Here is a 24,892-nt window from a genome sequence, read left to right as displayed (position 1 = left end):
ATCAGCCAGTCGACAGCCAAGATCAGCTAAGACCAGAAGCTCTGTCTAGGCCAGACCAGTCCAAATGAGTCATCTGTAGAACTGTAAGCTCAGTGATTATTCTTGTTTCAAGCTGCTCCGTTTTGGAATAGTCTGGTAGGCAACAAAAGCTAACTGAGCAGCCTTAACTGTGGAAGTATGGCTCAAAGTTAATTTTGGGCACAGGGTTTTCTCATATGGCTTATCAAATTACCTTGATAACCGCCAAATCTCCACTTCACTTTGCACTGTGTGGACATGTTCTCAGTGTACAGTTGTCAGAACACAGACACCTTGGGAAGGTTTGATATTGGATCTCTGATCTGCAGAATATGAAGTTGACTAATATGCTTGGAATGAGACATATAGAGTATAATATATTTCTTGAAAAAAATACAGATATATAGGCACAACATAAACATCTATAACTGGTACATACTCCAAACAATCAGTTGAAAAGTTAATGCAAGTCTATTTAGCTTTGATCACTTGTGATGTCGAAAAACCAAAATAAAAATCAAGACGTTTGTTATATTCTGCATAATCATATATGCCCTATAAGACACCGTCATAAAGTCTCTGATTTATTCTAAGAGTCATTTTACTATTTTGATATAATATTATTGAGATTATCACCAAAATTTATGTAATAGTTGTAGATGCCTGGGTGGGACTGCCTTAATTCTATCAATGATAATCAGTGGAGATTAAAGGTATCTTTGAGCTATCTTAATTTTCAAATATGTCAGTGTCTTTTCCTCTTTTCCTGGCAGCCTCTCTTCTCTGTCTAGCTCTGCCAGCTGAGCATTTTGGGAAAACAGCCAACTCTGAGGCTAATGTGCCTCTGCTGTTATCGGACACTGATGTTGCTCCGTGGAGGAAGCAGGGAAGATAAGCCCTAATTGGATATATTTTTAAAGCAAACCTTTTAGTTACTTAGAACAGAACTGCCCCAATTAGCTTCTTTTCTCCTCTGTTTGGCTGTGCAATAGCCACACTAATGTGAAAATGCTGAATTTGGGAGCCAAGGGCAAGGGACAGGGCCACCGAAGGACAATCCTACTCAAGTCACAAGTGCCCCACCAGACTGGCTGGGAGCCATGTTTACGTGCCAGTTGAGCAAAGGAATGGCGGAGAGGTCCAGGGGTCACCGCCAAACACCTGAGTCAAAGGGGAGGCCTGGACAGGTGTTTATGGAGAAAGAATCAATCCTTTAAATGATTTGACTCTAGTGGATTAAACTACTTTAACTCTAGTTTAGGACTGGGGATTTTAACTTCTTTAATATGCTGTCTTCAGATTTGAGAAAATCCACTTAATTCTCTCCCCTCTAAGTGACTCACAAGATTTTAGTAGCTGCTGAAAAGAGCTTAGTAACAGATTAGATGTAGGGTCTCGATATGGCAAAAAATAAAGAGTAAAAAGACAAATTAGAGGAAAAAGGCAGAGTGAACAAATACTTCTTTCTGGCTTTTATATCCATAATGGATTTAAATGTGGGATGTAATATGCTAGAAATTTCCCGTTGGTTGGAAGTGGTCTGTTATGACTACCGCATATTCTTTGGGGCTGTGAGTTTCAGAGTTTTCCTTTGTGCATTATTTAATACCAGGACTAAGAGGATTAAGGTTCTTTGTGACAGATCCATCTGGGCTGTTAGGCCTGGTGTACGAGGGAAAGGGGAGCCTGAGCTGGGGTTGGTGGTGGTAATGGGACCAGGAAGGGGCAGTGAGATGGAGCCTGGAGAAGAGAGGGTGAAACAAGAGCCCACCCTGTGGTAGCCAAGCCTTCCCTCTGGCCCCTGGTCATTTTGCTTCTTTGTCCTCATTACAGAGGATCTCTGCCCCAGAAGTTTGCTCCTGACTCTAGGAAACTTTATTCAAGGTCTGACTCAAGGATTTATTTCACAGGATGCAAGATGTCACTTTTAGCTGCTGGCACCAACATTTAAAATTTTACTTCCTTAATTAAATTAGGAATTAATAGGTTTGATTTATTTTACATGCCAAATTCCAAGTTTTGCAAACCAGTGACTTAACAGGGGTAATGTTAAATTGTAGACCACTTTTTCTCTCTCCCTTTTTTGGATTTCTCACATTCTAATATTGGGTGCAAATCTTGAATCTCCCATGCAGACCTCCATATGTACTCTCTGTGTATAGGAACACATCTTCCAATAAATGGCATTGTGTCCAATTGTATGATGATTGTTAAACAATTAACTTAATTCTAATAGCTAATATGTGTGATGTTTGCTAAAATTTACAAACCAATAGCTTAACAAAACTAGAGATAGCCAAGTTTTCTCTGTTCTCTTTTGCCATGACACTGATCTGGCAGCAGCATTTTATACCAATCACCACAGTGGGTTGGGTGCTAAACTTTTATCTTTAACCTTTAGAACCAGGGCAGGAGAGAAGTGATAGAGATCTTGGAATGATATCCCTAAAATACATAACATCCCTGGAGAAAAGCGAGAAAAAGTATAGATCAGGAACACTTCTACAAGTGTTAAAATAATTAATTTTGCATAGGAGAGAAGATAGTGAAAATAGGGATTCTCAACAGCTTGATGGTTTTCTGTTGGCATATCTCTATAGCTAGAGGAGGTCGTAGTAAAAAATGTAGAGCTCTATTTACATATCAAAGCTCCTCTCTGACACTAAAGATCACAATTTGCTCCCCTCCTTCCTCTATTCTCATGCTGGCCCTCAATCTGCTAGGTACTGGATCCGCTCTTAAAAATTAAAGTCTTAGATTAGTAATAGGCACTATAATTTTTATGTCCTCCCCAGTAGGGAAGCCTAAATCTAGAAACTGCATACCTGATGGTTCGTTCTGTCTACCGTATTGGCTGTGGAAGGATGATCTCTAGTGTTTTGGCGAATTCGAGTAGAGTTTTGTTGCTCAATGGTGGAGGAAGTTGGGATACAGAACTCTCTGAAGCATCGTTTGAAGTTTTCATCCAGAAATGCATAGAGCACTGGGTTCAGGCAACTGTTGGTGTAACCGAGAGCAATGCAGAAGTGCCAGGAGACTGTCTGGAAGGTGGTTTCTGGGATGGTGATCAAGGCTTTGATGATGACGTAAATGTGAATGGGGGTCCAGCAGACAATGAACACAGCCACGACCACCAGCACCATCCTGGTGATCCTTCGAAGGTTCCTGTCCTTTTCTTTGGAGCCAGAGAGCATTCGGACACTCTTGAGACGTAGGATCATCAGCCCGTAACACACAGTAATGATGAGGACAGGCATGATGAAGGCAAAGATGAAGACACAGATTTTCAGCAGATTTTCCCAGTACCAAGTTGGGTGAGAGAATGTTAGTGTACAGTCTATGGAACCTAGAAGAAAAGGATTATGAAGAAGATTAGTAGCAACATTCCATTATGCCATTAGACATTGAAACTGACACTTTGCTTCCTAATTTATAGCCTTGACCAGAGCTAACTTAAGGCTATTACTACACAAGTCAGGAAGGGGAGATTTAAAGAAATTGTGAGTGAAACTCAGCTCTGTGATCATGATCAGAGAACATTACTTTAAATTTTTCTAAATTTCCCATTTAGCTGTCGACTTCGATCACATTAAACTTTTATTCAGTCCACCATTATGAACCTCTCACCCCCTCTGTGGGGTTTATGTTGATATAAAAAATATGCCTCCTGTCCAAGATCTGTAGAGGTTCCAGCTAATGGATATTTTCACTTCAATTCATCAATCTGATGGTGTCTAGAAAGAAATTTGTCATGTCTTGAGCCATTTTAAGCTTAAAACAATACTGAACACAATAATTTTGGGTTCAAGTTCTAATTATACTTGGGAGAACTATGTTCTTATTTACACACTATTTTGATGATGTTAGTGCAGAGAAATAAGGAACAAATAGACTATAAGTTCTCTTCAAAATGTTCAAAATTATAGAGAAAACAATCATGACTTGAAAATATTCAAAGGCATCTTTGCTAGGAAAAGAATGATTGAAATTATAATGTCTAAGACATTGGACCACTCCATAAATTCTTGGCTTTATGACATCACCCATGATGGAGCCAGAAACTCTCTCTCCATTACTCACCATGCCTGTATTTTGTTGTTGCCATGAACATCACAGGCAGACCGATGGCTGAAGACAGGATCCAATTGCAAACATTGACAATTTTGGCATTGCGGGGAGTACGGAAATCCAGGGCCTTGACAGGGTGGCAGACTGCGATGTAACGATCAACACTCATGGTGCAAAGGGTGAAAATGCTGGTGAACATATTGTAATAATCTATGGAGATTACAATCTTGCAGAGGATGGTTCCAAATGGCCATGTTCCCATCAGGTAATTAACACTCTGGAAGGGCAGGGTGCTGGTTGCTAAGGCATCTGCCAGAGCTAGGTTGAAAATATAGATGTTGGTGGCAGTCTTCATTTTGGTGTATCTAAGAGATGATGGTAGAGCAGTGACAGAGTCAGGTAAAAGGACTATGGTAGATTGAATCATGCACCCCCACAAAATCTTAACCTGTGCTCCTGATTCAGATCGGTCAGTGAGAGGAAGTCACAGGAGGCAACCAAGGACATCTCCATGTGACAGGAAGCAAAGATGCAAGCCAAGGAACCCCAAGGACTTTGTTTGGCAAGCCAGCATCAGAATGCTATGAACTCTGGGAAAAAGCATGACCTATCAAGGCCTTGGCATTGAACTTCTCACCTTCCAAACAAGACAACAATTGCTTGTTGTGTAAGCCATCCATTGTGTGGTATTTGTCATAGCAGCCATTGCAGACTAATACAGGGACCAGTGTGAAATACAGATAAGCTCCCATCAATGAAAAAATATATGGATTATTGGAAAGCATTTGAAATTAGATGTAGAGGGATTCTTTTCCAGCACTAACTTAGCTATTTATAGGCATATGCCTGTGGGCTAAATACATAATTTCTTTAGCTATCTGTTTTATAGTCTGTAAAATGGTCATTATAATAGTCACCATGCTGGTTTATTGAGTTCTTTTTATGTGCTAGGCACTGTGATAAGTGTGGTAGGTGCAAGGGTCACAGCCAATTAGTAAAGGTAGACACTGGATAGTAATTCATTTTAATTATAAATACAGGTGAAAATTCAAGGTATATAGATATAGTTAAAATTATGGAACCATGTCATAGTGCAGGAGTATACGTATGTACATATATATGTATACGTCTATCTATATACATACATATAATATACACACACATACATACATACACATATGAACACACAGATTATTATGGGGGTATGGACATGAGGTACCTAACCAGCATAAGGCAAGGGGAATAGGAAGAGTAAGACATGAAATTCTTTCTGGAAGTGTAAGTTCCCCAACTGAATCTTAAAGCACAAAGTATGATTATGAGTTAGCCAGTTGGTAGGGATAGGTAATTCTAGGCAGAGAGAAATCCCAAACAAATACACAGAGTTGAAATAGCATGATGTGTGTTTGGTACTGCTAAAAGGTGGTATCCCAGCAGGGAATGGCAATGGATCTGATAGGGAGGAATATAGAGGCTGGACCATGGAGGGACTTGATGCCATGGTAAGAAGATGAGACTTTGTCCAAGCCATGATGGGGAAGCTAAGGTTTTTGGTTTGCTTTTATTTTTTAAATAGATTTATTGAGGATTAAAAGACATACAATAAACTGTACAAATGAAAGTGTGCAGTCCGATAAGGTCTGCAATATGTTTAGACCCACGAAAGCATCACTGTAATCAATATCAGGAATTGGCAAACTCTCAGGCCACCATCTGTTTTTTGTAAAGTTGTATTAGAACACAGCTACACACATTTGTTGATGTATTTACTGTGGCTGATTTGATGCTACAATGGCAAAGGTAAGTATTTGTAATAGACCACATGACTTACAAAGTCTAAAATATCTGCTATGTCCCTTTGGGAAATGAAAAGCCTCTGTTAAGGTAACAAACCTATAAATCACTCCCAAAAGTTTCACTTCACAGCTCTTTAAATTTTCCTTCTGCCTCTCCCTCCTGCACCCCACCCTTCCCCCCGGCAATGACTGATTTTTACCTACTTTCAGTCATATAGTCTACTTTGCATTTTATAGAATTTTATGTAAATAGAATCAATCATTATGCACTCTTTCTCATCTTATTTCAACTGGCATAATTATTGTGAGACATCCATGATTTTGCATTATCAATAGTTCATTCCTTTTTCTTAACAAGTGGCATTCCATGGTGTGGATATGTAAGATTTGTTTATCCTCGCACCTATCAATGGGAGTGAAGTTGCCTCCAGTTTTGGCCATTACTAATAAAGCTGCTGTGAACATTGATGTGTAAGCCTTTGTGTGCAGATGCACTTTATTTCTCCTGGGTGACTAGGAAGGGGATAACTAGGTTCTATGACAGAGTTATATTTCACTTTACAACAAATTGCCAAACTATTTGCAAAATGGCTGTACATTTTACATTCCTACTGGCATTGTATGAGAATTGTGGTTGCTCCACATCCTGCCAACCTTGTAACCTCGAGTCTTTTAATTTTAGAAACCCTAATATGCAGTGATTTATTATTGTGATTTTAATTTTTAAAAAGATTTGTTTTATTTATGTATCCCCCCCACCTCCTTGTTTGTGCTCTCTGTCCTCTGTGTCCCATGCATTGTGCTCTCTCTGTGTCTGCTCATCTTCTCTTTAGGAGGCACCAGGAACCAAACCTGGGACCTCCCATGAGGGAGAGAGGCGCTCAATCACTTTGAGCCACCACCACTCCCCACCTTCTTGCATCTTTGTGATTCCTCTTTGTGTCTCCTTGTTGCATCATCTTATTGCATCAGCTCACTGTGCCAGCCCATCATGCCAGTTTGCTGTCTTGCTCGTCTTCTCTAGGAGGCACTGGGAACTGAACCTGGGACCTCCCATGTGATAGGTGGGTGCTCGAATGCTTGAGCTACATCCCCTTTCCTGTGATTTTAATTTTTTTAATAACCAAAAGAATGTGTATTCTGCTACTGGGTGGAGACTTCTACAAGCATCACGTAGATAAATTTGTTTGAAAGTGTAGTTCAAGTTATCTACATACTTTCTGATTTTTTGTCTACTTGTTATATCAATTATTGAGAAGAGGTGTTAAATTTTCTATTTAATTGTTTTGTCTATGATTTGTCTGCTTACAGTTGTCTGTTTTACTTTATGTATTTCAAAGCTCTTTTATTAGGAGCATAAATGTTGATGGTTTTTTATCCTTTTTGATAGTATGAAATGATCCTCAATACCCTGATAATATGATTTTCTCTGAAATCTACTTTGCTAACATATTAAGAGAGCTACTCCAGTTTTCTTTTGATAAATATAAGCACAGTATATCTTTTTCATCATTTTACTCTACACATATTTGAATCTTTATAAGTAAACTGGTTTTACTATAAACAGCATAATTTTGGGTCATGCTCTTTTATTTTTGTGTGTTTTTTTTTTTTTTTTTTAAGGAGGTGCCCAGGATTGAACCCAGGACCTTGTACATGGCAAGTAGGTACTCAACCATTTGAGTACATCACTTCCTATGCTCTTTTATTGACACACTCTGACTTTAATTGAGGTGTTTAAACCATGTACCTTGAATGTGATCTCTGCTATAGTTGGCTTTAAATCTACCAACCTCGCTAATTTTTAAAATTTGCCCCACCTGCTGTTTTTTCCTTTACTGATTTTTTTTTGCCTTAATTTAAACAATTGAATATTTCTTATGGTTCCATTTCGTGTTTTGTTGACCTCCTAGTTATAATTCTTTAATATGTTATTTTAATGGATGCTAGATGTTTATAGTATACATCTTTAGCTTATCACTCTAAATCCAAGTATTTCACTACTCCATGTCTTATATAAGGCTTTACAACAGTTTACTTCCATTTCTTTCCTCTTGCCCATTGTGCTATTGTTGCTCTATATACATTTAAGTCGATGATGCATTTGTGATTATTTTCGTTTTAAACAGTCAATTACCTATTAAATAGATTTAATAATCAGAAAAAATCAGAAAAAAATGTTATCATTCTTCACTTATTTTTGAAGACCCAGAATTCTATCTGATTATTTTGCCTCTGCTTGAAGGACTTTCTTTAATATTTTTTTGTAGTCCAGGTCTACTAGTGATGATCTTTTTCATCTCTTGAATTTGTGTAAAGGACTTTATCATTCATTTTGAACAACATTTTGCTGAAAATAGAAATCTAGGCCGACAGATTTTATTTTTACATTCTGTATCTTAAAAATATTGTTCCACTGTCTCAAAGCTCACATTGCTTCAGCTAGAAATCTGCTGTCTTCCTTGTCTTTGCCCTTCTGTATATGTGTCTTTTGCTTCAAGATTTTCTCTTCTCACTTTAAGTTATTTGATGCATGTTGATAGCTTTATTCAGTTTCTTTTCTTGAGGCTGGAACTTGTGAGCCTCTTGGATCTGTGCATTTATAGTTTTTATCTAATTTGAAAACATTTCAGCTACTATTTCTTAAAATATTTTTTGTCTACTCTCTCCTCTAAATGGCTTGATTACCCATATTTTAGGGTACAGCTCACTAATGCTTTGTTAATTTTGTTCAAATTTTTCTTGCTTTGTTACATTTTATATGGTTTTGATTGCTTTGCCTTCAAGTTTACTAAATCTTTTTTTCTGCAATGTGTAATTTGCCATTAATTCCAACTAATCAGTGTATTTTTCATCTCAGACTTTGCAGTAGTATCTTTTGGAGTTTAATTTTAGTCATTTTTATATTTTATATAAATTTGAAATCCCTACCCAATATGTTCAATCTTTTGTTTAGCTTTTTAAAGTGTAGAGTGCAGTTGTTATAACTGTCCTCTGAATTATCTCAGAGTTGATTCATATTGATTAATTTTTTCCCCATCATTCACATTTCCCTGCCTCTTTGAAGCTTGTTAATTTCTGATTGAATGCCAGACTGTTTTTAACTTGTTGAATATAATTGTATTCTTATACATATTCTGGAATACACAACTAAGTTATTTGGAAAGAGTTTGATCCATTTGGGCCTTGCTTTTTAAGCTTAGGTAGGCAGGCCTAGAGCAGCTGTTTTGCTATGGATGATATTTTTCTGACTCTCTCTCTTTTTTTTTTTTTTAGGTACTGGGAATGGGGATTGAACCCAGGACCTTGTATGTGGGAAGCCAATGCTCAACCACTGAGCCACATTGGCTTCCCTGAGTTAGGCTTTTCGTTTGTTCACTTGTTTTTTGTTTTAGTTTCTAGGAGGCACCAGGAACCAAACCTGGGACCTCCCATGTGGGAAGCAGGCACTCAATGGCTTGGACCACATCTGTTCCCTTTTCTGACTCGAGACAAAACTTTCATGACTACTCTACCCAATGCCTCATAATTTAAGTGGTTTTCCATTCTGTCTGGAGGAAACCATAAATATTTCTGACCCTGTGTGAGTTCAGTGGGTTATTTCTTCTCAACCTTTTGGGTTAGTTCTTCCCAGCTTCACAAAGGAATATCACATGCATATGGTGATTGGTACTCAGCTGAAGACTTGAGTACGAACCCCTGCAGCTCTCCAGACTTCTTTGTGCAGTTCTCTCTGTTTTAATCTCTGCACTGTAAACTTTAGCTGCCTTGGCCTCATGGTTTTTCTTCAACAGAGGGAGACTGCTGGGCTCAAACTAGGTTTCCATTTCCTTGTGTCTTTTGCTAGTTGCTTTCTCAGATAATATTAGAGTTCACCTTGTTTGGACAATATTAGAGTTCACTTTGTTTTCCCCTCATCTATCAGGGACCACTGTCTTTCATTGACTGATACCCAGTGTCTTGAATATCATAGTTTAACACATTTTTTCTGGTTTCCTAGTTGTTTTAGGTAGGAGTGGAAATATGGTTCTTGTTACTCTAACTTGGCTGGAAGTGAAATCTCAAATGAAAGGTTTTAAAAGAGCCATTGCTACAGATAAGTTTCAGTTGTATATCTCCAAATGAGCATGAATTTAGTGACAACAGGCCTGGAGCACCAACCACCGGTTGGAGATCATTAGCAGACTGACATGGGAGTCTGAAGTTGTAACTGGATGACTGGCTATGGGTAAAGTGATAAGAGAATTGGACTCAGAGCAGAACCTCAAGGAAAATTGACAGCTAATGAGCAGAAGTCAAACTACCTCTGATGAGCAATAGAGCAAAGCACTCCTAGGGGATCACCTCACATGCATATTCAAAGCTTACTTTCTCTTATTTCACCTTCAAATCCCACATAAATTAGAGCTACCTAGTAGAAGAGATAGCAAACACACTGACAACAATAGGGAAGCAGATGTAGATCAACCAACTGGGCTCCAGACTACCACATAGGCGGTCCAGGGCTCGATACCCAGGCCTCCTGGTGAAGGCAAGCTGGCCCATGCAGAGTGCTGGTCTGTGTGGAGTGCTGCCCCATGCAGGAGTGCTACCTTATGCAGAGAGTGCTGGTGCAGCAAGATGATGCAACCAAAAAAATAGAGACACAAAGGAGAGATAATAAGAGATGCAGCATTTCAGGGAGCTGAGGTGGTGCAAGAGAATGATCGCCTCTCTCCCACTCAAGAGAATAATCGCCTCTCTCCTACTCTGGAAGGTCCCAGAGCTGCCTAATGAGAATACAAGTAGATGCCAAAGAACACACAGTGAATGGACACAGAGGACAATGGAAGAAGAGGGGGGGTGGGGTGGGGGAATAAATAAATAAATCTTAAAATGAAATAATAAATTATATCTGGTGGCAGAAGAGTATCTTGCAAGTATTGGACATCTATTGTTTTTGACACCCCACATCTATTTACAGTAAGTTTAGGAAGAGTACCTCAATTTCACTCTGGAGAACTCTCATTTCCCACTCTCAGTCCATGTACTTTGCAGTGGGTTTGATTGGTTTTTCAGGCTATGAGAATATAAAGTGATTGGGCCGAACTGCATGATCAGTGATGGTTTCATGTTTCAACTTGAGCCAATGAGATTTTGCTCCTGAGGAAAGAGGTATTTTTCTTCCAGGATCCAAACCTGAGATGATACAAATTATGTGATTGCTGGGAGAGTCTGTCTGAAGCTAGATCTACCTTGGACTTTTCATTTAAAAGGTGCAATGAATTCTTTAAAAACTTAAGTTTGTGTTTGTTGTTTTCAGCAATATAAAATTAGGAATCCAATTCATTCAGTCAATGTGGTTGTTGGTTGGAGGGGATACTATTAGCACCCATTTGTTAAGGCCTTTATTTAGTATTGCAGGAAAGTTTTTTTTTTCAATAAACACTGGGTGTATTAGTCAGCCAAAGAGGTGCTGCTGCAAAATACCAGAAGCCTGCTGGCTTTTATAAAGGGTATTTATTTGGGGTAGGAGTTTACAGGTACCAGGACATAAAGCATAAGTTACTTCCCTCAACAAAGTCTATCTACATGTTGAAGCAAAATGGCTGCTGATGTCTGCCAGGGTTCAGACTTCCTGGGTCCCCCTCTTCCCAGGTCTTGCTTCTTTCTGGGCTCAGGGTTCCTCTCTTCCCAGGGCTTGCTTCTTTCCAGGCTCAGGGTTCCTTTCTTCCTGGGGCTTACTTCTCTTTCCTCTTGGCACTTGCTTCCTGGGGCTCCAGCTTAAGGTTTCAGCATCAAACTCCAACATCAAAACTTCAACATTAAGAACCCTCAACTCTGTCTCTTACCATGCCTTTTATCTGTGAGTCCCCACCCACCAAAGGGCAGGAACTCAATGCCCTTCTGGCATAAGAGGAAGTAATCAAGTAAACCTCTGAATCCAATATACTCTAATATGCCCAAAAGAAAAGACCAGTTTACAATCCACTATCTATTTTTTGGAATTCATAACTATATCAAACTGCTACTTTGGGAAACTGAAAACTTCAAAAACCTCCTCAGGGCTAACGGGTTTGAATTGTCTCTTAAGTTCTAAAATTCCAAGACCCAATTCAACCTGCTTATGATTGCAGAAGTTGCATTGCTGCCAGAAGGCTCCCTGTTTTCAGATTTAGGGCATTTTGATTTGCTTAAGAAATTTTACCTCTTAGAAAGGTTTTAAAGGGAAAGGGTAAGGAAAGCCATTTAACTTGAAGTGATAAAACATTTTGATTTTAGCTAAGCCTTTAAATATGGCAAGTATAAAAAGAAAATTTAGGGCAATCCCACAAACTACAGAAACAAACAGACAGAAAACAAAATTAAAACTGTGATTTTAAGGGTTTGAAATAACTGACTTTGATGCTAAAGAAGCTTTAACATTTTTGATACACCGTTGATTATAGACCTTCAGGTTCTAAAGGCATGATCTACTGTGTTAGTCATTTTCCTACCCCATAGACCTTGCATGTCATATCTTACCTTTAATAATGTGTTTTATGTTAAATAATCAGGTTCCTTTCTGTCAGTTTTATGACTCATCATACTGCTAACCTTTTCTTCAGGCTTATCTTAGCACTAGGTAGTTATCGAGCTACGTTTGTTTCAGTTTTTAAAAATCACTTTCTCCCCACAATGAGGTGTTTATGAAACAAAATTAATCTAGGGTGCTACATCATGGAACTGCATATTTACCTATAGAAGCTAGTTTAGTTGGCATTTTATAGAAACGATCTTGTTTAATTTTTCTCAATTTATCCAAGAAAGCTTCCTCTAAAGATAGTTAGTATTCTTATCCTAATTACTCACTCTTTGAATCACAGAAACATATGAAAAGGGGTTCACGAATTTCCTAAATATGTAAAAAAGAATTATACAAGACTACAGGTTCCAGTCACCTCCAACATATTCGTGGAAAGATTTAATGTGAAGGAATGGTCTGTCCAGAAGAGCAATAACCTAGTCTAACAAATGTGAGCTTCTCATTCTGCCCTGTTCTGACGTGGTGGCGTGAATATTGACCTACAAAAGTTAACCGAGTGAGTGAAATCACACTATCAGCCATAGGAGGATACAAACCAGGGTTAGTCAAAGAGGTGACCTGAAGGAAGACTTCTCTTTTCTCTTCAGCTTACCCCCTTGAGTCTAAGTAGAATTCCTGGATTTTGACACTTGCTCCTTTCTCCAACTTTTGCACCTGCATTTCATACTGTGCTATCCATGTGCTTCGTGGGAAGGTGGCCAAAGCGCACCCGGGTATGTATTTGTCTTTAGCGTGTCTCATCCGGTCTCACAGGACCTCCTGCCATTGTCCATTCCTACTGGACCAACCGGATTGGGTCTTCTCTTCTAGCTAGTGGCCTAAGCTGTTTTTAATTTCTAACTATCCCACTGAAATTTTCCTACTATGTGTTTGTTCTAGGTGATTGAGGAGCTAATTTGTTGAATATCTCCAAATAAATTACCATGCAACTGTTTTTATAAAAAATTGTGTTCTTATCCCCTTCAACTGTTGACCGGCTAGAGTGATTTTATGGAGCATCCAGATACTGTGTGGGGGAACACGCATTGTGGGGCCCATTTCACTGGCAGCTCACCTTCCTATGCTGTATGTGTACCTATTGTTTGTAAACGCCTTTTCTTTCTTGGGTGCCTAGAAAATAATTCCTGTTTATCTTCAGACTCACTCATCACTGCGTTTCCCCAACTATTTTTACTTACATTTTGACTGAATGGTGCTAAATGAAACCACACTGAGTAATTACTCTTGTATACCTGGGGATGTTGTAGCCTTTTTTATCATTTTTTTTTTAGTTTTTTCTTCGAATAGTGATGGCCCTATCTCAGTCCAGAATAAAATCGACAATGACCCACAGACAATGACTGGGAAGTTTGATGAGAAGAAGAACACATTTTAGAATCCAGCTCATCAGTTTTATATGACCATCACGCCCTCTCATTCACAACTCCTTTTGTTCAAGAGCTCACAAGTGGAGCCTCTCTCCCTTTTGTTAATCTAATGGAAGAAGAAAGATACCTAATTCAGGAAAGATTCAATGAGCTCCTTTTTTTTATGTTCAGCACTGCACTCAGAAACATCCATTTTTCATATCTGACATGAATTTTATGTCCACTTATCCTCACATTTCTTTAAATCCACATCTTTAATAGAAAAAACTTCCTAAGAGTGTCATCTTTTAATACTCATTACTAAATGGGCAAATCCGGTGAAATGAAAGCACTTGTTCTTGGTTTCAGGTTGTTAATTAGGCCAAGAAGAGGGTCAAATGAGTTTCTTAAAATTCTCTTTTGAGTGGTGTGTGAGCCTAAGTGTGTGTAGAAGGTGGGGTGATTCTAAAGAAACCAAAACCAAAAGCAGTCATTGTACTGTCATGAGGTATTACCATACCTCATGAGGTATTACCATAAAAAGAGACCAGCTATTAGTGTGTTACATTCAGTTATGTTATCCAATAACTTAGTGAAGGAAGGAACAGGGGATTTCTCACTGGGCTATAAAGTGTTCTAAAATATTTCTTCTACATCAGGGGTTCTTAACAAGGGGTCTGTGAGCTTGAATTGAAATTCAAAAAAAAACATTATTTTTGTGGGGATGTGTTGGTGTGGGTGTGATATATTTATTAAATCTTAAACAGTATAGTGTGGATTTAGGATTGACAAAGGGGTCTGTGGAGCAAAAAAGGTTAAGAACCCCTGATCTACATTTATTTCATAAGGATATAAAGTGGTCAATGACCAAATTTCCAAAGAGCTAAAACTAAGAAGAGGGAAGGAATAGTAACTTCCATGACTATTGCTTGCTACTTTGCCTCCTAGAAGAAAACAAGGAGTGGCTTGCAGAAATTAAACAAAGGCACCTGCTTCCAGGGGTCAATTGACTTTTTCTGTCTGTGTCTAAGTGGATAGTGACTCTTTGCCTGAGTGTTATTCTCTTCAACCCCATCCTCTTTACCTTTTTGTTCTCCCTTTGTCGTCTCTACTTTCTTCCTTTTCCATGTCTCATTAATGATAATTCATGAGAAAAGGGTCTTTCAGACAATCAGGGAAAATTTGGCTTTCTGGTAACAACTGACATGCTTTTTAAATAGAAAATGTGAACTGAATAACTGGCATTTGGTACTAAGAAAACACAGAGCAGAATTTGTGTTTCCTTTTAATAACTGTGTAGCGAATCTAAGTGTACGTCTCTCTGTTGTGCTAACTTCCTACAAATTTCATCCTTTCCTTCTCTTTTGGTTTCCTTGTTGCCTAATTTCTTCCTTATTGCTCTGATTTTACTATATGTATTTTTAAAAGACTCTTGGAATCTTCTTTTTAAAATTGGAAACTGAGGTGGAAGATGGGGAGAGAATAGAGCTCCAAGCTAAGGTGCCTCTCCTCTGCCCAGGAAAAGATATGAAGGGAGATTTTTCCATTATGGCCGAGAGGCCCTGCATAACAGTCTCAGATTAGGTTTTTTGGAACTGCCAATTTCCTGGTTTCTTTGATTTCTGAAAATTTTACTTATGACATGAACAGTGCTTACATCATCAGACACATGAAAATAGTTGATATTTTGCTTCTTTGATTTCTATATTTTGTGATAAATAGAATTTATGTATTCTAGAAAAGTATTACTATATTAAATTTTCTGACGTACATAAACAATTCTAATTGTATGAACTGTTCTTATTTTTGACTTTAGGCTTTTGTTGGCAAATACATAAAATAAATCTCTTTAGACCAAATGACTTTCAATACAGCATCAGAACATCCAAATCAAAAGATTGAGCTTTTTGGTTCATAGATAACTATGTTTTATTTTTATTTTAAGGACCTGGTTTTTAGAGCTCAGAAATATCTAGCTTTCAAATTTGGAAGTTTTAAGAGAAAAAGGAAATTTCTTATGCTTTAGGACCTGGGATTTTGTACCTATGAAATAATCAGTGTGTATTACTGGCAACTTCAAATAATGGACTATCCCTTGATATGTTTTTAATATTAAAAGGACGAAAAAGAAAATAATTTCAAAATATGATCAAGAAATTCTAGCAATATCAATATAAGAGAATTGCTTTTTTTTGCCAAACTTAACATATGCTGTAGAATATAAAATTTTAGAGGGCATAACCTGTAAGTAAAATTATTTTTGTTGCATGTGGTATAACAAATATATGGTCCTCTATATACTTTTGGTGATGATGCTGTGCATATATTTAAATAAATAGAAGTAAAATATGAAAAGTAACATGAATAGAAAAGTTCAAAGAAATAAAAATAGAAGAAAATTATCCAACAGAGAAATCAACACAAGGTGGGCAATGGAAGTGAGTAAAAGAAGAAGGGTTTGGGTTATCTTATATTATTGTGGTAGGATAAAACAAACTTTTCTCAGGGAACCATCATTTTTTAAGTAAAAATGAGGAGAGAATGTTCCTTTTTGCCTCATCATTTCATTGTCAAAAGAAAAGGAACTTTGGTCATAGAAGGTCCTGGAATGACGAGAAATGATTTTTTTCCCCCTTAACTATTGAAAATTATTTATTTAGAATTTTATACATAATAAGTATTTATAATATAATGCTAAATAAATCAGGGCACAGAATTAAATTCAGTGTGTTCTCTATGTTATTAAAAATATTAGGAAAAGACCAGAAGGAAATAAACTGGGTTGACATTATTGTCTCTGCATCTAATAAATTTCTGAATTTTCCACACTACCATGAGAATTTAATGCTTTTTTAATCAGAAAAAACAAATATTTCTTTTTGGTAAAGAAACTGGTAGGTTTGAGACTGCCTTGTCTAATCTCCTTATTTTATGGCAAAGGAACTGAGGTGCAGAGAGGCAAAATTATCTGAGACTTACTTCCCATACCTTTGTGCTTCATCATGGACCTAAATGTGCCTTCTACACCCTGCTGTGGGCCCCATATATATTTCTGGGAGGTCACTACTGATACTGCTATAGTTTGTCTCAGCAATACTCTGCCTTCCAGAACTCTGTAAACTTCAGGGGAAAGTGTAACATGACTTTGGACTTCTAGACTTTGAAACTGTGGCATAATAAGCTCCTGTTTAAGCCAAGCAGCATGTGGTGTTTGTCATATAATCCCTGACACACTAAACAGGGAAGTGGACGTGGCTCAATTGATAGAGTATCTGCCAACCATATGGAGGGTCCAGGGTTCAAACTCAGGGCCTCCCGACCCGCGTGGCAAGCTGGCCCATGTGCAGTGCTGTCACATGCAAGGAGTGCCATGCCATGCAGGGGTGTCCCCGCGTAGGTGTGCCCCACATGCAAGGAGTGCGCCCGGCAAGGAGAGCTGCCCCATGTGATAAAAGTGCAGCCCACCCAAGAGTGGCACCACATACATGGAGAGCTGACGCAGCAAGATGACACAACAAAAGAGACGGTTTTCCAGCGCCGCCTGGCAATGCAAGCCGATGCAGAAAAACACACAGTGAATGGACACAGAGACGGGGAAGGGGAAATAAATAAATAAAATACATTTTTTTTAAAAAAAGGGAGCAAATGAGAAGAATTTCTGGTTTGAGCATCTTGGAGGAGAGTGGTACCATCTGATGAGATGGTGAAGTGTGGAAAAAGAATATGGTTGGGGAGAATTTTAATTGACAGTGTTGATATAATTTCATTGTTTCAAGAGCCTCCAAATTTGAGTGGCAAAAGGCATAACTTTCTAAATTGGTCTGTAACTAAACAGTCTAGCTTTTAAGCCACCAGTTCTGCTGACCGTGGAAAATATATTCTTACTCACATAGGATCAACAATCTGTTCAGGTTTAAAATTCAGTGTTTTTGCACGTAAATATTTATTCAACTTTACATCTTCTCATTTGGGAAGAGATATGTGCCCAGTGGTTGTGTTCATTTGACACCTTCTGATGATGCAATGTTCACCTGTTGTCACCTGTTGTCTTGCTCTCTCCTAATCAAATTGGTCTCCACTGTGTAGTCAATGAAGCTTAAGCTTCAGGTTTCCTCAATCATCTGGTCCCATCCAAGGCCAAATGACCATATATTTTTATAACCTTTTCAAAGTTAAGATATCATGCTCATGATCATCTAAGAAGTAGGGCTTCTTTTCATTCTGATTTCCCGCTCTATTTCCCCCTCATGCAATGGGGTGTTGGGGTAATGCAGATAATTAGGAATCTAGGTAAGAGAAAGTTAAATTAGGGGTCTATTTCATTGAATTTACTGGGATATAGTTACGTGATTGGCAGTCACTTTGTGGGATTGAATAGGTTATTTCTACCTAGCCTGGTTTAGGAATTGCTTCCCGAAGTACTGTTCCCACTTACAGTGTCATTTTGTACAGTATTGGGACAAGAAAGTGCAGGGCTAACAAATGTATGAGGACATGAATGTGCTGTACAGGATGCCCCAGAAGTGGGAGAACACTGGGGAGCAACACGGTCTGAAGTATTATAGCCAGAAACCAGTCTGTGGAAAAGTCTGCTGGGCACTAGACATAGGTTTTTGTAAGTGGAAGATTTTGTTCTTACCAGTAGCTGATCAAAACTCAAGTTCTTTTCTATCATGATTGTACTTGATTATACAGTGTAAATGCAATTATTCATGGACTCTGACTTTTTGGTGGAAATCACTGAGAATAGAAGTCATCAAACATCTGATTTTAAAAACATAAGGCTGGAGTGGGCGTGGCTCAAGCAGTTGAGCGCCCGCCTCCCACATGGGAGGTCCTGGGATGGATCCCAGTGCCTACTAAAGAAAAAAAAGGCAGTGAGCAAACAGACAAGGGAACCATGTCAAGGGGTGGAGGGGGGTGAACAAAACCAAACAAAAAACCCCATTAAGCTGTAGCAGTACTACAACTGTGAGTAAGCCTATATGTGAAGTCTCGTGTTTTAGTCATTCCAAAATATTGGATCACATCTTACGCATCAGATACATATTTTCCTGATAGACTTATCTATCAGGATAAATATCTGATACACATTTCCCTGATAGATGTATCTTGCTCACGTAAGAAAGAAACCTGATAGAAATTTTTCAAATTTGACCATCTTAACATTTTACATGGCAATTCAAATATCAATTTGTAAAACTTATAAACATTTTTTTTTACAGTATTAAAAAGATATCTCAAGGAGTTACTATAACATAAACACTATTTTTCTGGATTTTGTTAAGATTGTGATATTTTTAAAATTTTTAAATTTTGGAATTAAAAATTCAGCCTGCTCTAATTTTTCTTTTTGATTGGTAATTAAAAAAAAAATGATTTTCCAAAGTGGATACATTTCGAGCCCCGCACATTCTGGGTCTATGCCTGCACACACCTCAGCTCCCATGCACAGCTGTTCCTGAGACTCAAGCTCATTTTCTCTCCAGGCCCTGCCCTGGGCTTTCTGGCACCTAGTTAGCTGGGGGTGGGGGAGGACACTTAATGCAGGTGGCAGGGATGCCTTTGGACAGCACAATGGTTCTCAGTGGCATTAATCTCCTACATTCCAATTGTAGATCTCTGTAAGCCACAGGATCATCTCAGCCCCTCTCTATGCCTTTGCTACAATTTCCACTCCACTGAAGCAACTCAACAGCACCGTGGGTTACTCTGTGAGGTGTCTCATTCCAGAATTCCAGTCAGGTGCTGGGACAACTCTCTTATTGTTTTGGATTCTCAATCATGTTGGTTTTTTTTTTTTAAAGATTTATTTCCCCCCCTTTCCCTCCTCCCACCCTGCTATTTTTGCTGTCTGTGTCCATTTGCCGTGTGATCGTCTGTACCTATTTGTCTTTTTGTCTTCTCTTCTCATTTTTTCCCCTCTAAGATTCGGTGGGATTCGATCCTGGGGACCCCTGATGTGAAGAGAGGTTCCCTGTCGATTGTGCCACCTCTGTTCCCCGTCTCTGCTGTGCAAGGCTCTCCCCTTTGTCTCTCCTTTTGATGCATCATCATCTTGGTGTGTGAGTCACTTGCACAGGCACTGGCTTGTCACGCGTGTGCTCAGCTTGCTGTGCGGACACTGAGTCACCACGCCGGCACTCACACGGGCACTGGCTCGCCATGTGGGCACACTTTCTCTTCTTCTTTTTCACCAGGAGGTCCCAGGGATCAAACCTGGGTCCTCCCATATGGTAGGCGGAAGCCTTATCACTTGAGCCACATCTGCTTCCCTCAATCATGTTTTTTTTTTATTAATGATTTATGATGACTTCTTAGGAACTTTTTAAAGATTTATATTTATTCCCCCCCCTTCCCTGCCTGCCCCGATTGTCTGTTCTCTGTGTCCATTTGCTGAATCTTCTTCTTTGTCTGATTCTGTTGTCAGCAGCACGGGAATCTGTGTTTCTTTTTGTTGCGTCATCTTGCTGTGTCAGCTCTCCGTGTGGGCGGCACCATTCCTGGGCAGCCTGCACTTTCTTTCACGCTGGTCGGATCTCCTTATGGGGCACACTCCTTGCGCGTGGGGCTCCCCTATGCAGGGGACACCTCTGCGTGGCACGGCACTCCTTGTGCTCATCAGCACTGTGCGTGGGCCAGCTCCACACGGGTCAAGGAGGCCCGGGGTTTGAACCGGGAACCTCCCATGTGGTAGGCAGACGCCCTAACCACTGGGCCAAGTCCGCTTCCTTCAATCATGTTTTTTGATTTGCACTTCCATAAAGGGTTTCTCTCTGAAGAGAGGGCGCATGTGAAAGTCAGGGGCCGCCATGAAGAGCTCAGTTCTCACTTCCCTTTTCCTGTACTTTCACATGGCCTCCCTCCAGCCAAGGAAGTAATCCTTAATCCCTCCTGTGTGGCAGGAAGATCATTCTCCTTCAGGAGCTCTTCTTTACTATCCTGTGGTTTGTGATATAAACTCTATTCTCTCTGTCCTCTAGGCTGAGTTTATATAATCAAGGCTGATCTTTTGGAATGCATCCACATTTTCTCTTTTCATTTACTTGGTCTTTCATTTAAAAGCTAAGGCTTTCAGAACCTTATTTTGGAATTCATAGCCACAAATTTGATTTATTTTTTTGTCCTCCTTTGTTTTTTTACAGCCTCCCATCCTAGGGAAAATAAGGTTCATTCTGAGAGTCTAGTTTTAAGGATAAAAGAACTGCAGGAGGAAAAGGATCTTTTGACAGGGAACACATGTATTGGCTATTATTTCAATCAATAGTTTTGCTAAGTGCCCATTAGATATCTGATAAAAGGATTAAACAAGCAGTCATAGTACAGAGAGAGGACAAGCCTGAAGGTGTGAACTTGGGCTTAGTTGACACATGGGCAGTGGAATGGTAGAGGCAGGGGAGAGTGAAAAGCACTTCAGGAGAAAGTTTAGAGAAGATAAGAGGGTCAAGTTAAAAGCTCTGATAAAGGTGGAGGAACCAAGGAAGAGCCAGAGAATTAAGCAAGAAACTCAAAAAGTAGGGTTAAGGAAGTCAAGAGAGGAAAGAGCATCATGACATCAATGGTCAACTTTCCTGAAGGTTGCAGAGAGGCTGAGTAAGAGGACAGAGGCATGTCCATGGGCTTCAGCTCAATGGACTCTAATAATGATTGACAACAACCATGGCATAGTGTGGTTGGAAGATAAATAGATAGTGAGTTAAAAATAAATGGGGTGGGGGAGCAGATTTGGCTTAATGGATAGAGCTTCCACCTACCACATGGGAGGTCCAGGGTTCAAACCCAGGGCCTCCTGACCTGTGTGATGAGCTGGCCCATGTGCAATGCTGATGTGCGCAAGGAGTGCTGTGCCTCGCAGGGGTGTCCCCTGAGTAGAGTGCCATTCCACATAGGGATGGCCCCTACATAAGAGAGCCCCATGAGCAAGGAGTGCACCCCGTAAGAAGAGCCACCCAACATGAAAAAAGTGCAGCCTGCCCAGGAGTGGCACCACACGCATGGAGAGCTGATGCAGCAAGATGACACAACAAAAAGAGACACAGCTTCCCGGTGCTGCTGTCAAGAATATAAGTGGACACAGAAGAACACACAGCGAATGGACACAGAGAGCAGACAACTGGGGGGGGGGAAGGGGAGAGAAATAAAAAATATATCTTTAAAAAAGAATGGGGGGTCAAGGACATAGAGGCAGATGATGCAGAAAACTTTTTTGTTGTATTCGGCTATGAGGAGGAACAGGGGAAAGCAAGCTCAAGAAGGGTTTTTGTGAAACGATGTAATATGGCAGAGAAGGGGTGTGTGTACTGTGAAATCATTCTGTAGTAAAGGAAAATTGGTGAAGCAGGAGAAAGAAAGCATATTCGTATGAGCAAAATCCTTAAGAAACAGAGAAGAGTTGGGATTTAGAGCACACAGGAGTGACTGGTCACTTCTTCATTCTTACTGGTAATAAGACTAAAAATATGGATACCCATAGAGAAAAGGTTTCAAGATTAGCTGAGGACTTGTCTGCCTACTTATTTCAGACTGCGAATCCCTGCAACGACTCCCGCTCATAAATAAATAGCCATAACTGCTATTTAAATAATACAACTTCTTTGTTTATACCTTTTTCTCTTATTTATCCTGAGCCTCTTTCTCTTGTTATTCATCTTCTTTCGTTTCCTCTTTTCCTCTTCTTCCTTTCCCTCTCCTCTTCTTCTTTTCTTTTTCTGTCCTTCTCCTCTTCCTCGAGCAGTTCATCTGCTGTGCATTTTAGTTAGGTTTTGTGATCATTCCTTTAGTACAGTGTAATTCTTTAAAAAACAAGTATTGTGTGAAACTTGTCTGTTTTCCTATTCCATTTTAGATTAATTTCAATTAATTTATGATAATGCAAATTATATGCAAATTCCATATAAAACTAAAAGCCTCATTACACATCAACTCCACTATCATATTCCTCTTCCCCCAACCTCAGATACACACACACACACACACACACTGTTATGAGCTTGGTGTGTTATATGGCTTTACAATAATTTCTATGCCCTTAAAATATACAGTGCTGCATTGTTTATACTCTTGTCACCATATTGTACGTATCACTATTCAAATATCTTTTTTTTTGGTAGGCAATTTAATTTTGAGGACCTTCCACGTTAACACCTATACCAAATTCATTCTTTTTAATAGCTGTGTAATAATATTATATAAATATGCCTCGTTTTATTTATCTTATCTGCTGACTGGCACTTATGTTCATTTTTTCGACATGGTTAGTAAAGCTGCAAAGGATATTGCTGCACCTGTCCCTTTCTGCTCATGTGCAAGTTTTTCTCTGGCATTGCCAGATCACTGAAGATGCATATTTTCTATTTAGAGAGAGTCTCCCAATTGCCCTGCAAAGTGGTTGTACTTCCATCTGTATGCAGTATATAATAGTTTCTGGTTTCCTACACCCTCCCAGTGTTTGATGTTCACAAACTTCAAAATAGCTGCCAATTTGATGAGTGACATGCAATAGATCATTATTGTTTAAATTAAGATTTCACTGATTGCTATAGACGGTGAACATGGTTTCATGAATCTCTTGGTCAATTACACGACCTTGTCTATGAATTTGTTTTCATTTTTCTTGTCCTCATGTTTATCGGTTAATCTTTTTAAAGTGATCTGTAAGAACCAAAAAAATATTTACTCTTAGACTGTGACTTTTTATTTAATTATATGTGGCGTGTTTCGTGTCCCTCAGAAGTATTGAATCTTAACTTTCTTTATGGTATCTGTGTGTGAGCCTCTTGTCAATAAAGGTGTTCCTTATCCTGAGTTTATTAAAAATATTTTCTGAAATTTTCTTTAAATAATTTTAAAATATTGATATTTTTTCAGAGCATAGTGTTTAGAAGTGTTCTTGTAAACATGATGTATGCTTATTATAAAAAGAAATCAAACAATACAAGGTACAAAGATTAAAGCCCACTGAAATCCTACCACTTGGAGATAGCGTTATGGTCAACATCCTCCCAAACATCTTCTTATACATGACAAGAAGAAGAATGTGCACCAATGCTTCCTAGATGCCTTGTGCTGTGCTAAGTAATTTACAAAGTTGATGGACTTTATCCTCCCCATTTTACAGACAAGAAAACTAAGGCTCAGAGTGCTCAGCCAACTTACCCAAAGGAAATCCCAACAAACGAAAGAGCTGGGATTTCACCCCGGGGTTTGCTGGTAGAAAAGCCATTTCCTCTCACTCTTTCTTCCTACCTCCCTCTAACAAGCAGGGAGTCCTTCAAAGACAGGAGTTGAGTCTCACTATTCTTCTGAGCCTAGCACCTCCCACAGAGGAGGTGCTCAAAAGGTGCTTATTTTGTTGGATTATCTAAAAAATAGATTTAATCTTTATCAAAGTAATACATGAACATAATTTCATCCCTGTAGTGAAAAGCATCAGCCCCTCCCAGCCTGCCTCATTTCTATTGCCCAAAGGGATCATTTTCAATGGAGTCAAGATTTATAGTTAACATTTTTCTCTATACATTTACTTGAAGCCAGGTTGTTTGAGCCCTTAGCCACTAATATTTGCTTGTTAATAACTACCTCATTATTTCCATTTTGCTTCTTACTCTTTCTTGGAAGTAAAACTTTCCTTCATCTCTCTGAAGATATTAAATATAATTTATTTTAAATTATTTGTATGGTCACTTTATTAATTCTGTTTCCTCTAGTGTAAGTTCTTCTGTTTGTTAGATTCCCACACCACAACCACTATCTCTTTCAGGATGCATTCAGTCATAAAAAAGTACGACCATTCATTCTGAAATTATCTTTGAGATTAATATTCCTTGCTAGACTCTTCACTGCCTCTGCATCTGAAGCTGTCCACGGGGCAGATATTGGAATCACTTCTGGAGACTTGTGCTCCGTACATCTTTCAACAAGAATGGATGATGGGATAAACTTGAGATAGATATACTCCATTGGTGGCTACTCCTCCGGTTTGGGCTGCTTTCTGATTCTCCAGGACATTGTCAGTATCCAAGCCTGGTTCTTCCCCAAACCCCAATTTTAAAATTGACACTGCTGCTTCTGTCTAGCCTACAGATAGATAGATGCAAGAG

General features: G+C 39.0%; 1 protein-coding gene across 1 annotated transcript in view; it reads right to left on the bottom strand.

The window, feature by feature from the left end:
* Positions 1–369: 369 nt before the first annotated feature.
* Positions 370–24,892, bottom strand: part of OPRM1 (opioid receptor mu 1) — a 45,539-nt gene continuing 21,016 nt past the window's right edge. The window contains exons 2-3 of the mRNA XM_004477801.3: positions 4,099–4,451; positions 370–3,364 (exon numbers count right to left, since the gene is read on the bottom strand). Of these exons, the coding sequence (XP_004477858.2) occupies positions 2,829–3,364; positions 4,099–4,451 (889 nt within the window). The 3' untranslated portion in view covers positions 370–2,828. The remainder of the gene's footprint in view (positions 3,365–4,098; positions 4,452–24,892) is intronic.

Source organism: Dasypus novemcinctus, chromosome 28 (genome assembly GCF_030445035.2).
Source record: "Dasypus novemcinctus isolate mDasNov1 chromosome 28, mDasNov1.1.hap2, whole genome shotgun sequence".
Classification (NCBI taxonomy): Eukaryota; Metazoa; Chordata; class Mammalia; order Cingulata; family Dasypodidae; genus Dasypus; species Dasypus novemcinctus.
Note: the sequence above shows the minus strand (reverse complement) of the source record. Positions and strands in the feature narration are given on the sequence as shown.